This window comes from Podarcis bocagei (genome assembly GCF_964188305.1).
Source record: "Podarcis bocagei genome assembly, chromosome: Z".
Taxonomy (NCBI): domain Eukaryota; kingdom Metazoa; phylum Chordata; class Lepidosauria; order Squamata; family Lacertidae; genus Podarcis; species Podarcis bocagei.
Window position 1 is genome coordinate 31,488,045 of NC_138140.1, and position 16,370 is coordinate 31,504,414.

Consider the following 16,370-nt stretch of genomic DNA (forward strand, 5'->3'; position numbering starts at 1 on the left):
AGGAGACACCTCAAGGGCAAAGAGCAGCAGGCTCTTTTGAGAAGTTCAAACAAAATTTGTGGAATGGAAAGGACAATTTGGAGCCTTTCAGAATTAGGATATTAGATGCAAACCACAGCAAGATATTTCAGCAACAAATTCAAAATAGTTCATCTTCTTAAGTCAACAAACACTGAAGCAAAGAGGAGTAACTCACTACTGCACCATGGTGCCAAATATGTTTTAATGCTGAAGTAAAAGAGGTAATTTTTGTGAGAGTAAAGTATTTGTTAAGTAAGAACAAACTCAAGAGTCAGTGCCTTGCTGTGAAGGGGAGACAGCTAGCAGGGTAGAGGAAGGATGCATCAGACCTTGATGTCTGGGATTAACTACCAGGAGAACTAGGGTGAACAAAGTAGGAAGTGGTTGTTAATAAAAATAGATGGAGATGGATATAGAAGTGTAGAATGGAGGCATCTGGCAACTGTTTAGAACCGAGCATCTTTAGGACGCAGAGGACAAACAGATGTGGACAGGATCTGCCTTGGAGAGGAATCTATCTGGTAAAAGTACTTCAGTGAAAAAAAAGTGAAACCTGAGGCAGCAATAGGTAGATGGACAAGAAGAAAATTATAAGGCAATACTTTTTTGAAAACCAAGTGGTTGTAGAAAGGGGGGGGACAGTTTTCAGAGACTTTTGGGTGTCACTGGATCCTGTGCAGTAAAAAAACAGAGACCTGGAATTCGGAGCTAGAGAAGATGGAAAAGAGAAACAAAAGGGAACAGGTTTCCGTTTCAGGATTCCCTTGCATTCCACTGCATAAAGTGAGTTAGCTCTAAAATTCCCGTTCTCTGATGGGGCTGCTAAATCGACTTTTGAATAAGTCGAGGTTCTCAGTCCTCTCAGAGGGGCAAGGGCAATTAGCAAGGCCGGAGTTAGTGAAAGGGAAAGAGAAGGTGCCAGCCAAGAGGGCAGGAAAACGGGCGAGCGGAGGATGCGCGCAAAGAAGAGATAAGAGAATGACAGCGCAAGTTCAGCTGTTGATGGATGGAGGAATCTATAGAGGATTGACAGGAAGGCATGATGGAGAGGGACAGGTCAGAATAACGAAGGTATTGAAAATAAATAAGGGGGCGGCAGGTAAGCAAGCAAAAGGCAAGTTGAAGGACCAGGTGGAGTCAAGGAAGATAGGGGGGTGGCATGAAAGATACCGTAGGGAACGTATGAAAACGGGGTGGGGTGTCGATTTGGTGTCACGAAGCTCCTCTCACGACCCCGGCCGCCGCCCCCCCGCCGGCCCCTTCTCCCTCAGACCCCTCCGGAACCGGTTCCCGCATCCCTGCGGGGAGAGGAGGAGACGAAGCACCGAGGGATGGGAGAACAGCGGCAAGCCGGTACTTTCCCCTCCGCCTCCCTCACTGCCCACCACCGGCAGCGCCACGCACGCCCCCTCCTCTTAAGCCGGCGCTGCCTCTGCCTGCCGCCCGCCCGATCCCCCCTCAGAACCTTTTACCTCAAGTTCCCTCAGAAAACCCAGCCCGGGACTCCCTCACCTCTCCGCCTGGGCTGCTGCTGCTGCTGCCGCCGCCTCCTCCGCCGGAGATCTCCATGAGGCCGGCGGCGGCAGGAGGCGGGGGCGGAGGAGGGCAGGAGGAGGGCTCCGCTTCGGGCTCAGGCTGAGGCTCCTCCGCGCCCTCCGGCGGCGCGAAGGGCACCATGACTGTGTGGCGGCGGCGGCGGCTGTCGTCGTCGTCGTCCTGGTGGCGGCCGCCGCGCTCCTCCTCCACCTCCGCCTCCTCCGCCTCTCCTCCTCGTTCTCGCCCAAGCGGCGCCGCGGCGGGCAGGGACGGGGCAGCCGTTCATGCTCTTCCCCTCCCCTCGTGCTGAGGGGACGGGAAGGAGGAGGAGGGGGAGGGAGAAAGGAGGGAGCTTCGCCCTCCCTCGCTCGCTCGCCTTTCCCCTAGTCAGCCGAAGCCTCCAAGGCTGTTGCGGTTTCGCTCATCGCTCCCAGCCTTTCCATGCAGTGGCCCGTCGAGGAGGAGGAGCTGCTGCTGCTGCTGCTACCCGGGCAGGCGGGGGCGGCTCCGTGTTACGCCGACCTCCCCTCCTCCTCCTCCTCCTCCTAACATGGCGGGAGGAGAAGGCCGTCGCTAAACCGGCGTCTCTGCTTTGGTGGGCTGTTGGGTGAGGAAGGAGTGATGTCAGGCCCGGGTAGAGGAGAATTCCCCTTGCGGGAGGGGGGAGTTGCAAGCATCACGCGTAGGGTGGTGGGAGGGGGTAAGAAGGTAGAGTTGGGGAGGGAGGAGGAGGTGTGGCGTCAGCGATTGCGTGGGCTCGGGGAAAGGTGACGTCGGTGGCGATGACGTCGGCACCCGCCGCTTTTCCACCGCCACCCATCTCGTCTTCCTCTCTCCCCCCCCCCACCGCCCCCCCACCGAAATGTGCAACGCTGCTCGGATCAGAGGAGGGAGAGAGATTTGGCTGTTTTAAATAATAAAGGCTATTTTATACTCGAGATGAGTTTTGGGTTGGGTGAGCGGGGGGGGGGGCGACAGGCAAGTAGTGGAAGAACCAATTTCCTTTTTTAAAAAAAAATTAAATAAATAAATCCAGATGCTATTGAGACAGTCGTGCTGCTGTTGCAACTGAAGCACCCTGAAAGGCTGGTGCCGCACAGTAAACCGGTTAGGGCTGCAGCTCCAAACGTTTGCTTCCACCCCCCTTCAATGTTCCATTTAGTTATTTCGTGGAATTTGCATACCTCTTGACTAAGAAGAAGAAACCTCAAAGCGGTTTACAAAAAGAATAAAACAATAACATCAATAAAACAGCTGCGACATATTAAAAGAGTGATTAAAAAATAGCTATAAGCTAAGGACCAACCAAGTTAAAACACACCAACGTGCTACATATTTGGGCAGGCTTGCCTAAACAAGAATGTTGGGTTTTGTGTTTTTTTTAAAAAAAAACGCTGGCTTCAAAAAGAGTACAGTGAAGGCACCTGTCTGACGTCAATAAGTGCTGCCACACGTAAGGTGGATTTCTTACAAGTGCAGAATGGGTATTATGTGACACCTGTAGCAGTGCCAGTTCCACAGATCAAAGCAAGTCAGGTATATGGCGTAAGGCAATCTCACACGTAAACTGCTCCCAAGTTGTTAAAGGTTTTACATACTTGAACTTGGCCCAGTAGCAAGTCAACAACCAGTATAGGTCTCTGAGCACAGGCATTATATGCTGACAAGGTCTCACTCCTGCCAGCAGTTGTGCCACAGCCTTCTGGATCAAGTGCAAAGGAAGCCCCATATGGAGCACATTGTTGTAATCCAATCTTGGATGTAAGCAGTGCATGAACTACTGTGGCCAAGCTTTCCCAGTCCAAGGTGCTTCTAGCCTCTGAGGCTGCCTTGGTCTCCAGTGACAAAACTCGATCCAGGCAAACCCCCAGACTGTCAACCTGCTCCTTCAAGGGAAGTGCAAACCTATCCAGAAAAGGCAATTGACCAATTTCTCAGACATGGGAACCACTCACCCACAGTGCCTCTGTCTTGCCAGGATTCAAGTTCAGCTTATTTTCCCTCATCCATCTCATCACTGTCTCCAAGCACTGGTCTAGGTACTGCATGGCTTCTCCCTGTTCAGATGCTCACTATGCTCCAAAAAGTGGCCTAAATTATATTGAATGAATGCACTTACTAGAGAATGTGCTTACCAAGTCCCAACAAACACAGGAAGCAGATCCTGTAAAATTAGGTTGCAACAAGAGTCTTTGACGATTTTGTAGTCTTAAGACAACTACCTCTCTGAAGTAAAAAGTGATGGGTGAAAAGATATATGCAAACTGGGACCTTTCTTCCACACCAGGTTTCAAGGACCTGCTTCTAAGAATGTTCAGAGTGCCTTTCTCCAACACTAAGGCCTGTGCGCTTTACTGCTGATTGCAAGGTAGGTAACCAGTAAGACACTGGGCTTAGTGCCACATGCAAAGTTCAGTTTTTGCCACAACATATTATCTCTATCTCCATAAGCTCTTGAAGGGAAATGTGATGTATCACAAGACAAATTTTGTATGCACTGGTTGAAGATATGCACTGGTTGGCTGAAAGTTGGCGGAATAATATTTATATAATACTTACCCCCAAATGCTCAAAGAGTATCACATGAATTCTGATAGTTATTGTTAGAACATCCCTGCAATGTGAGTTACTATTATTATCTTTGCCATATTGGGGGTGGGAAAGGTTTAGTGACAGCAGGCATACAACTAACTCATTCTTCTTTCGTAAAGTAGATTCAAAGCTATTTAGAACTTAAAAGTTAAGAACCAGTACTTTGAATTGTGCTTGAAACTGAATAAGCGTACAACGTAATTCTTTATGAATTGATCTAGTAATATGCATCCTGCTATCCACACCAGGCAGAATTCAGCTTCAAGAATTCTGAAGTTTCTAAGTCATCTTCAAGGGCAGCCCCACATATAATTTACCACAGCAGTACAAATGGAAGACTAACAGGGCTGGAAGACTCACCATAGCTAGGCTATCCCTAACCAGGAATGGCTACAACTGGGCAAATTAACCTAAACTGGTAAAAGGGACTTAGAACCACTTGAGGTTTCATTAACAGAGCTGGATCAAGGAGTATTCCCAGACTGTGCACCTGCTCTTTCAGAGGGAGTGCCAAAACATTCAGAACAGGAAAAACAGCAAGCTCCCAGACCTGAGAACCACCTACCCACAGCACCTTAATCTTCTCAGGATTCAGCATCAGTTTCTTGGCCCTTATCCAGCCCTTTACCTAATCCAGACAACAGTTCTGAAATCCTTTGAGATGTTTGTAGGCTGTCAACTTCCCACACACCTCTCCCTGCCATTTTCCCCTTTTCTTTTCTTCAGCCTTCCAACCTTTTGCCATCGCGTTCATCCTGCTCGTCTCCCCCTCTTGCTTATAATATATTTGCTTTTGGGTGAAAGGCAGTGGTTGCGGCAGAGCAACTGCAAATGTTCTTGGGCAGTACTAATTATCTGGGTTTAGCGCACGTTTTGGGACTGAACCAGCCTTGATCTCCCTGATAGATTTCCTTTATGAAAAGCAACCCTGTGTTACTCAATCTTTAAGTGGTGTTTAATACCATTAACCATTGTATCCTGGACCAGTTGTTCAGGATTGCTATCAGAATCACTGTATTACTTCAATTCCTGCCTGTGCTGCTGAGTCCAAAGAGCACTGGCAGAATGCTCCTTGGTGGCTGTCATTGTGCTATGGGGTTCTGCAGGGCACTATTTTGTCCCCAGTGCTATTTAGCATCTAAATAATTGAGTCAGGAGCAGTCATTCAGAGTTTTGGAGCACAGTGTCATCAGTACTCTGATGACACACAGCTCTGTTGCTCCATAACATCTTAATCAGGACTGGCTGTGCAAGCTCTGGACCAATGCCTGAATGCAGTGAAGGACTGGACGAGAGCCAATAAATTAAAATGAGAATCATAGAATTGTAGCGTTTGAAGGGCCCACACGGATCATCTAGTCCAACCCTCTGTGGCTGATTAGCTGTTCTCCCTGTGCAAAGGTCAGAGGGGGCAGGGTTTCTGTTGAGGAAGGTGATTAGCTGTGGGAGGAGCTTATCAGAGGTAGCAGGGCAGCAGTTGAAGAAGGAGCAAAAAAGGTTTTCTTGTGTGTGTGTGTTTCTTTGTGGCTGATTAGCTGTTCTCCCTGTGCAAAGGTCAGAGGGGGCAGGGTTTCTGTTGAGGAAGGTGATTAGCTGTGGGAGGAGCTTATCAGAGGTAGCAGGGCAGCAGTTGAAGAAGGAGCAAAAAGGGTTTTCTTGTGTGTGTGTGTTTCTTTGTGGCTGATTAGCTGTTCTCCCTGTGCAAAGGTCAGAGGGGGCAGGGTTTCTGTTGAGGAAGGTGATTAGCTGTGGGAGGAGCTTATCAGAGGTAGCAAGGCAGCGGCGCGCGCCTAGCGGCGCGCGCATTTTGATCCATCTTTTAGATTTAGGGGCACTAGTCTCAAACATTTGTTGGGGGAGACCTAGGTTTTTTTGTGGGGGGAGTTATTTGTCCTGTCTTCACACTTTTTATGATGGAGGACCGCTGTAGCCACCCCAATGACGTTCTCAAGATGGAGGGGGAGGGAACAGCTGCAGTCGCCTGCGGTTCCTGCGCAATGTTTGCCATCTTGCCAAAGGTTGCAGGCAGCTTTACCTGCAGCAATTGCATGTTGATTGCCCTCTTAAAAGACAAAGTCCAGCAACTGGAGGAACGTGTAGCTACGCTCCAAAGAATTAGAGATCTGGAGCTCTTCTTGGAAGCAACAGAGCACACCATCTCCACCAAGGAGGAGACAGGGGACTCCCCTGAGAAGGAGGCTAGTTCATCAACACAGGAGCCAGATATATGGAGAAACGTGACTCAAAGAAGTAGGAGGCCCAGGGTTCGTTCTGATTGTTTAGAAATACACAATCGCTTTGAGGTCCTCTCCCCTAGCATGGAAGACGAAGAGCAGACTCCATTTGAGGATCTCTCCCTCATTTCAGTCGATCAGGTATATGAAGACGAGCAGCAAAGTCAGTCCTCAGGGAATGTGCAGGCGACCTTGGAACAGACAGCTCATGGAAGAACCCCGACCAAACCTAAGAGGAGGCGTGTAGTGGTGATAGGGGATTCCCTACTGAGGGGAACAGAAGCAGTGATCTGTGGGCCTGACAAGATGTCTCGGGAAGTGTGCTATCTCCCCGGGGCTAAGATCCAAGATGTAACTGAACGACTGCAAGGAATCATAAAACCCACTGACAAATACCCCTTCCTCTTGGTTCATGTGGGAACCAATGACACTGCAAGCAATAGCCTCCAGAAGATCAAAAGAGACTACGAGGCTCTGGGCAGGAAATTGAAGCAATTAAATGCACAAATTGTCATCTCATCTGTCCTCCCAGTTGAACGACGTGGCCCAGGGAGAGAGGGAAAAATAGTGGAAGTGAACAGCTGGCTTCGCAAATGGTGTAAACAGGAACGGTTTGGATTCTTAGATCACGGACTGCAGTTTCTTGAAGATGGACTTCTGGCAAGCGATGGGCTGCACCTCACAACGGTTGGGAGAAATGTTTTTGCCAAAAATCTCAGAAACCTCATCAGGAGGGCTTTAAACTGACTAATGTGGGGGAGGGAGACATTGCTCCTGAAGGTAGGAGTCTATCAATTGATGAAGATGATCATCCAAATGTCATAGACCAAATGGAGCAAACAGCACGCAGACCTAGTGGTGGGAGGAAAAAATCCTTAAATAAGAGACACGGGGGAATGATTAATGGACTTCAATGTCTGTACACTAATGCGCAAAGCATGGGAAATAAACAAGATGAGCTTGAGCTCTTGGTACAGCAAACTAAATATGACATAATAGGCATCACTGAAACCTGGTGGGATAAGTCCCACGATTGGAATGTAATAATGGGGGGATACAATCTATTTCGGAGAAACAGACCAGACAAGAAAGGAGGAGGAGTGGCGTTATATGTCAGGGATGTGTATACCTGTGAAGAGATCCAAGATTTAGAACCTCAAAGCCAAAGTGAGAGCATTTGGGTCAAAATTAAGGGAGAGAAGAATAACAGAGACCTCATTGTGGGAGTTTACTATAGATCCCCAAGCCAAACGGAGGACATAGATGATGCCTTCCTGGAACAGATGGCCAAGCATGCAAAAGGAAGGGAGATAGTAGTAATGGGGGACTTCAATTACCCAGATATTTGTTGGATGTCAAACTCAGCCAAGAGCATAAGGTCAAACAGATTCCTCACTGGCCTTGCAGACAACTTCATTGTCCAGAAAGTGGGAGAAGCAACAAGAGGAACAGCCATTTTAGATCTGGTCCTAACCAATGTTGATGAGCTGGTTAGTGGGGTAGAAGTGGAAGGATCATTAGGCGCGAGTGATCATGCTCTTCTGAAGTTTACTATACAGCGGAAAGGAGCAGCCAAGCATACTAGGACTCAATTTCTTGACTTTAAGAAAGCCGACTTCATAAAACTTAGGGAAGTGCTGGGTGAGATCCCATGGACAGTAATACTAAAAGGAAAGGGAGTTCATGATGGCTGGGAGTTTGTTAAGAGGGAGATAGTAAAAGCACAACATCAGGCAATACCAATGAGACGGAAACATGGAAGGGGCCTAAAGAAGCCAGGGTGGCTATCTAAAGAACTTTTAACTGAGTTAAGATTAAAAAAGAATGTGTACAAAAAATGGAAAAGGGGGGAAACCACCAAAGAGGAATTCAAACAAATAGCCAGCACGTGTAGACACAAAGTCAGAAAAGCTAAAGCACAGAATGAACTCGGGCTTGCTAGAGAGGTTAAAAGCAACAAAAAAGGCTTTTATGGGTATGTTCGTAGCAAAAGGAAGAACAAAGAAACAGTGGGGTCACTCAGAGGAGAAGATGGTGAAATGCAAACAGGGGACACAGAAAGGGCTGAACTCCTCAATGCCTTCTTTGCCTCAGTCTTCTCCGATAAAGAAAACAATGCCCGACCTGAAGAATTTGGAGCAAATGATTCAGCAAAGGAAACACAGCCCAGAATAACTAAGGAGATAGTACAAGAATACTTGGCTAGTTTAGATGTATTCAAGTCTCCAGGGCCAGATGAACTGCATCCAAGAGTATTAAAAGAACTGGCAGATGTGATCTCAGAACCACTGGCAGTCATCTTTGAGAATTCCTGGAGAACAGGCGAAGTCCCGACAGACTGGAGGAGGGCAAATGTTGTCCCTATTTTCAAAAAGGGGAAAAGAGAGGACCCAAATAATTACCGCCCAGTCAGTCTGACATCAATACCAGGGAAGATTCTGGAGCAGATCATTAAGAAAACAGTCTGTGAGCACCTAGAAAGGAATGCTGTGATCACCAATAGTCAGCATGGATTTCTGAAAAATAAGTCATGTCAGACTAACCTGATCTCGTTTTTTGACAGAATTACAAGCCTGGTAGATGAAGGGAACTCAGTGGATATAGCCTACCTTGATTTCAGTAAGGCATTTGACAAGGTGCCCCATGATATTCTTGTAAAGAAGCTGGTAAAATGTGGTCTTGACTATGCTACCACTCAGTGGATTTGTAACTGGCTGACTGACCGAACCCAAAGGGTGCTCATCAATGGTTCCTCTTCATCCTGGAGAAGAGTGACTAGTGGGGTGCCACAGGGTTCTGTCTTGGGCCCGGTCTTATTCAACATCTTTATCAACGACTTGGATGATGGACTCAAGGGCATCCTGATCAAATTTGCAGATGACACGAAACTGGGAGGGGTGGCTAACACCCCAGAGGACAGGATCACACTTCAAAACGACCTTGACAGATTAGAAAACTGGGCCAAAACAAACAAGATGAATTTTAACAGGGAGAAATGTAAAGTATTGCACTTGGGCAAAAAAAATGAGAGGCACAAATACAAGATGGGTGACACCTGGCTTGAGAGCAGTACATGTGAAAAGGATCTAGGAGTCTTGGTTGACCACAAACTTGACATGAGCCAACAGTGTGACGCGGCAGCTAAAAAAGCCAATGCAATTCTGGGCCTCATCAATAGGAGTATAGCATCTAGATCAAGGGAAGTAATAGTGCCACTGTATTCTGCTCTGGTCAGACCTCACCTGGAGTACTGTGTCCAGTTCTGGGCACCACAATTCAAGAAGGACACTGACAAACTGGAACGTGTCCAGAGGAGGGCAACCAAAATGGTCAAAGGCCTGGAAACGATGCCTTATGAGGAACGGCTAAGGGAGCTGGGCATGTTTAGCCTAGAGAAGAGGAGGTTAAGGGGTGATATGATAGCCATGTTCAAATATATAAAAGGATGTCACATAGAGGAGGGATAAAGGTTGTTTTCTGCTGCTCCAGAGAAACGGACACGGAGCAATGGATCCAAACTACAAGAAAGAAGATTCCACCTAAACATTAGGAAGAACTTCCTGACAGTAAGAGCTGTTCGACAGTGGAATTTGCTGCCAAGGAGTGTGTTGGAGTCTCCTTCTTTGGAGGTCTTTAAGCAGAGGCTTGACAACCATATGTCAGGAGTGCTCTGATGGTGTTTCCTGCTTGGCAGGGGGTTGGACTCGATGGCCCTTGTGGTCTCTTCCAACTCTATGATTCTATGATTCTATAATGCAGAAATCTTTTACTCAACGTGGGGCTCAAACCTACGACCTTGAGATTAAGAGTCCCATGTTCTACTGAATTTATGTTTTGCACCACATTGATAATTTATATGCAGGGGCTATCTATAAATATTTTAAATAATTAATAAATAACTATTTAGCTAAAATTACTCAATGCCTACATCATTTCCCATGTTAGATACAGTACTAGAGTATTGGTCCAACAAGTAGAGTATTGGTCCAACAAGTAGATTAGGACCCACACATGGTCTGATTTATGGTGGGTCTCATCTGTTGTGCTAGATTTATGTTGGGGTTTTTTAAGAGCAGCAGGAAGGGAGAGTGAATCCTGCATGTGGGTTTTCCACAGGCATCTGATCAGCCACTGTGAAAACAGATGGGCCATTGGCCTGATCCAGCAGGCGCTTCTTATGTTCTTATCAACATTAAGATGAAATCTTTAAAAGGTTGGTGTTTACTACTCTGGATGCTTTATAATAAGCCTTATAAAGCCTATTCTCAATCCTTTGTAATGACTCTTCCTGAGCTGAGATGCCCTGTAATCAAGGCCAAGTTTGCCTTTGGATGTGTGAAAATGCAAGCAATGTAGAGAGGTGTATGTTTTCCAGAGACGTGCATTCTGCAGATTTTCACACTTCTGACTGTGCATTCCCTTTCTCTGAATATTGTGGTCTCTTGTTAGGCTTCCCACATTTGCATTTGTAGGTATCTGTAGATGTGTGCAGCCAACCATGACTTCGCAAAGTAATATGATAAGGGCCCAAAGATGCAAATCCCTAGTTTTCAATTGAGGCATGGCTAGGCTTCAGCAAAAATTTTAGCACCATTCCTATGATTAATTCTCTCTCCCACCATTTCCTGTGACATAACAGAGGAAACAGGCACTGCAGCCACTTGTTTGGGCATCTGGCTTGGCTTCTTTGTGGGAGCTAAAAGGTGTAGGAGAAACAATATTTATTCCTCCTGCCCATGCCATTTCCTTGAAACAATCTGTGCCCAGTGACCTTAAAAACTCATGCTTGGGTGACTAACTGGAAATACCTAATGCAAGGCAGGGACTGTTTTGGGCTGATTTGCACAAATACTATGTTTGTACCACATTTGTGATGGTACACACTATACAAACAGGGCTCCTCCAGTCCAGATGACCATTCATTCTGATTCACTTACACAGTGATTAGACTATGTCCAGTCTTTACTGAGCATTCATTCTGATTTTGTAGGTGGTAGTTACACAACAATGAATATTCATCCTGGTTTGCTTGCAGGTGTTTACACGTGTTCCCATTGATTATTTGTTTTCCCCACACTTTTCAGTATTTGCACATTATTTTCCTAATAGCAAAAGTCATTAAAAGTCATCATCTGAGGCCCTCCTTCATGTGCCTCCTCTGAGAGAGATCTAGAGGATGGCAATAAGAGAATGGGCATTTTCTGCAGTGGCACCCTGTTTGTGGAATGCTCTCCCCAGGGGGGTTCACCTTTAGGCACCATGCAAAAACATTCCTCTCCTCCCAGGTCTTTGGCTAATTAAACAATCTATGACCTTTTACACTATGGGAGACGTTATTTTTGTTTGTTATTATGGTATGTATTTTGTGTGTTTTTTATTGTAACAAATCTTTGGATGAAAGGCAGCATAGAAATTTAATAAATAATAATAAGAATATTAAGAAATGGATTTGTTTCATTAGGAATGCAGAGCATTGAATCCAGTTTAATTGTACAAGCTTAAATTTCCAGTATGCACTTGAATCTAATAATAATAATGAGAGTCATATGTAAAGCATTTATTTCTGCTCTCCACTGTTTCCCAGCTACAAACAGGGACACACTTCTGTGCTTTACCTAACACATAACATTTTCCCTTATCCCCCTTCAGCCCCATCAAGGCACTCTATTTTTAGGGCTACAGTGCTTAGTATATTACTATAATTTGTTAGACTAAAAGCATCTTTCCTCAATTAATCAAGTAGAAATTGCCCTGATTCAGTGCGCGCGTGTATGTGTGTGTTATGAAAACCTAAAAAACTACCACAGAAATTCCAGAGGATTACCAACAATCCAGAATTAAATACATTATGAATCAAGGTTTTCAAATCATCATCATCATCACACACACACAGACACACACACACACACACAGAGAGAGAGAGAGAGAGAGAGAGAGAGAGAGAGAGAGAGAGAGAGAGAGAGAGAGAGATTTAGCCAACAAAATGTTACTCAAGGTAGTTCCACTGAAATTAGTGGAACTAAATTACTTGTGTTCATTAATTTCAATGGGTAAATTCTGAGGAGGGCTAACATTGGATATAAGCTAGCTAGCTAGGAAAACTGAAGATAATAAGTATCATTTTCTCTTTTGTCTTATATAAGAAGGAATGTGCCTTTTGAGATTATGCCTGCTATAACTCACACATGCATCATTTTAAAACAAAGAATGCATGTTTTTGGCATCATACATATATTTGTTTCCTTATGCAAGTTTAATTGACTACAGCTCATACAATCAAATGATTAAATGTCTTTAATGTTCTCTACCTGTTGTATTTACCGTATATTTTGCTGCCATTGTGCTGTCCTTACCTGTGTACTCCACTTTCAGTGGAGAGGCATCACCAGCTTCTGGGGGATCTCATTCTACCTAGCTGCTGCCAGGAGGGTCACTGCTGCTGAGTTGGAAAGGGAACTGGAGGTGCAAATGAGTGCTGGAGGACAAAAGGGGCAGTGACACACAGATGATCCTGGGAGGTTTTCCAAGCAAAAAACAAGAAACTTAGTTGATTTCAACAAGAGAGGAGGGGTTTGAAGGTGAGTAGCTTTCCTTGGATTTTCAGTTGTGTGTGGTTTTTTGGAAGCCAATCAAAAGATGTTCTATAAGACTCTCTCTCTCTCTCTCATATATATATATATATATATATATATATATATATATATATATATATATATATATATATAATAGGTGAAGGCAAGACATTTGCACATTCCAGAGGTCCCAGGTTTCTGAACAGCAGGTGTGGTGAGCCACTCCCTTGTTCATGACAATGAAGAGATTGTGGTGGGTAATGTTCTCCCATTGGTTTTTGTCCTCTGAAGTCAAGTTGCTGCATAAATGCTGTGCTTGTTTACAAGCAAAACAAAATAGCAAAACAAGCAAAACAAAACTGTGTGAGCCAAGGTAGCAGGGCAATACTTGGCAACACCTGCTTACAGACAGACCTCAAAATTTCATGGAAATGTTGCCCTTTAAGATTGGCTCTACCAACGCACATTCAAGGGTGTCTTGATAGTTTTGCTTTCATATGGCATCACTTGTGACTTTAGAGCATCACAGAAAAAGCTAGCAAGTGAAGAAAAAACAAAGCACTTGGGTCTGTCATTCCCCCCCTCCCTATTTTTTTGTAACATTGGCAAGAATGATGGAACAATCTGGTCCACCACATGGTTCAAGAGAAGATTCTCTCTCTCTTGTTCAAAGGCAGTGTTCACATTTGTAAATCTGGGTACAGACTCCAGGCTGTTGTAGCGTTGTTTATCTGAAAATGTTGGGAAGAACTACATGTTTTATTCAACTAACCATTATAATACACTGTAACACAGCTATGTGATTCTAAAAGAGAATTGCAGTTCATGGGTGCTGACATATCTGCCTTCATGTAGTCATATCACAAATGGCAATATGAGTTGTTTTAGCAAAATATATATGGTGACTTCTTCTGAAGTTTAGAAATTAGGACTGAATGTTGTTTGTTTTTAAAGGGCATTTGCAGCAGAATTTGGCAGGTTGCAAGAAAACTCAACCTAGAACTCAAAACAATCATGGGTGTAGGTCATTGGACTTTGGGACACAAGTATCACAGGTGGAGATAACCAGCAAGCCAAGTAAACCATAACCAGTAACCCAAAAATAAACCTTGGTTTCTGCTCATTGTTTGGTGAGAAACAAACCATAAGCACTGGTTCAGATATAATGGTAAGCAAGCCTATGAGTTGCTTGCTTGCTTTCTTGCTTGTTTGTTTATTACATTCATGTCCTACCTTTTTCTCCAAGGAGCTCAAGGGGGCATACATGGTTCTCCTCCTCCTCATTTAAGCTTCACAACAACCCTGTTAGGCTGAGAGGCAGTGACTGGCACAAGGTCACCCAATGAGCTTTATGGCTGAGTAGGGATTTTAACCCTGGTCTCCCAAGTCATAGTCTAACATTCTAACCACTACACCACACTAGCTTTCATTGTGTCATAATCTGGGGAGAAGCATAGGAGCCAGCTCCTGGAGGCCGTGGGGACGTTGGCCCCCACAATAAAATATTTGAGGCTGGGCCCCCACACAGTTGATGGGCATTCCCATTCAAATAGTGTGTGTGCACGGTGCCATGTGATAAATTTTGCAGGGCGGGGCTTATCTGGGCCCCCACAATATTTTATTCAAGTTGGCACCCCTGGGAGGAAGTGAACCTGGCACTAGTCATAAGCGGCGCACACCCACCCACCCCACTGCTCATTCTCTAAATATTTCCCAGCCTTATGCTACAGGGAAGACCTCAAAAGCAGTTAATTCTAAAGCAACATTTCCCATATTTTCCATGATGAATTACTGTCCATTGGCACATATATTGGCCTGTATTCAAGTAACTAATCTCTCTTCTGGCCAAACAAAGCACTTTCCCACTAATATTTTTACCACTGTCAATTCATCTACAATCACATTAAAGGTTAAATTGTTGTCCATCTGGATGTTGTCCTTTATAGGACTCTCCTGCCTTGTGCGGCTGGCAAATTTCAATATGTCCAGATCATGGGTATCCTTAAATCTACTGGCAGTTCTGCAAAAGGTCCTTTCTTCCTCTCCTTCCCACTCTTGACATAGATTGGAAGGAGCTAACTCCTTCTATCATACAAATTGCTAATCAAAGGTCTCCAGAGATATGATCAAGAGGGTCAATCCTTTCAGACTGTCTGCCAGTAATTCCCTTTCCACCTCTTCCCGGCCCAACCCAGTCACAGAACAGCTGTTGTATGAAACAAATAAAATCAAACAATGAAACATATCCTCCAAGTGTCCCTATTTTCCAGGGACAGTCCTAGATTTACAAAAGCCGTCTTGGTTTCTGATTTGATCCCAGAATGTCCTGCTTTTTTAAGGATGTCCCTATTTTCATTGGAGAAATGTTGGAGGCTATGGAGTCATGTGCCCCCACCCCGAGCAAAGGAAATAAGTAACTATACAACCTTTAGAAGAGATATGAAGACAGCCCTGTGAAGAGAAGGTTTTAATGTTTAATGTTCTATTATGCTGTGGGTTAAACCACAGAGCCTAGGACTTGCCGATCAGGTCGGTGGTTCAAATCCCCGCGACGGGGAGAGTTCCCGTTGCTCAGTCCCTGCTCCTGCCAATCTAGCAGTTCAAAAGCACGTCAAAGTGCAAGTAGATAAATAGGTACCGCTCCGGCGGGAAGGTAAACGGCGTTTCCATGTGCTGCTCTGGTTCGCCAGAAGCGGCTTAGTCATCCTGGCCATATGACCCGGAAGCTGTACGCCGGCTCCCTCGGCCAATAAAGCGAGATGAGCGCCGCAACCCCAGAGTCAGTCACGACTGGACCTAATAGTCAGGGGTCCCTTTACCTTTTACTATATGTTTGAAGCTGCCCAGAGTGGCTGGGGCAATCCAGTCAGATGGGCTGGGTATATATAAATAAATAAGTATTATTCCATTATGGAATAGGACACCCCTATTTTCATTGGATAAATGTTGGAGGGTATGATGAAGCTTCTACAAATAATATAGGGATCAGCCCCTACCTTAGATTTATTTATCCATTTAACAAAATTTATATACTGCTTGACTGCAACAAAACCACTAAGTGGTTTGGAGGATATATTGCAACTATAAATAAAAACAGTAAAATCAAGTAATTAAAAATATTTTTAAAATAATTAAAATCAGCAGTAAACTACAACGGGAAGAGAAGTAGGATAGCGTATGGAAGGGACTTTGCTATGCAGTTATGAATTCCTGGTTTTCCTTTGCTTGTTCCAAATCCGGGCTGTACGTAGACAGGGACTGGAGTGCATGAACAGCAGCCAATTTGCTTTGAAATGTGCCGTTTTTCGTTCCATTTTTAAATTATCCATTATGAGACAAGCCTTCAGTGCTATTTGCCCTCGCACTTGATGCTACATTATGAGGTGAAATAATTGTAAGTGCACTTTTGCTATAT

At 45.0% G+C, this 16,370-nt stretch overlaps 1 protein-coding gene and 1 long non-coding RNA gene across 3 annotated transcripts in view; one reads left to right on the forward strand and one right to left on the reverse strand.

The window, feature by feature from the left end:
* The window catches only part of RPS6KA6 (ribosomal protein S6 kinase A6), a 63,619-nt gene extending 61,353 nt beyond the window's left edge, over positions 1-2,266 (reverse strand). For both annotated transcript variants that reach the window (XR_014004385.1, XM_081180160.1), the window contains exon 1: positions 1,534-2,266. Coding sequence is in view for 1 of the 2 variants with exons in the window: in XM_081180160.1 (XP_081036286.1) it covers positions 1,534-1,698 (165 nt within the window). In the remaining variant the exon portion in view is untranslated. The remainder of the gene's footprint in view (positions 1-1,533) is intronic.
* On the forward strand, positions 526-15,630 carry LOC308579306. Its single transcript, XR_014004399.1, has 4 exons — positions 526-1,374; positions 3,845-3,925; positions 12,756-12,961; positions 13,910-15,630. It is a non-coding gene; the product is annotated as an uncharacterized lncRNA (long non-coding RNA).
* The last annotated feature ends 740 nt before the right edge of the window (positions 15,631-16,370 follow it).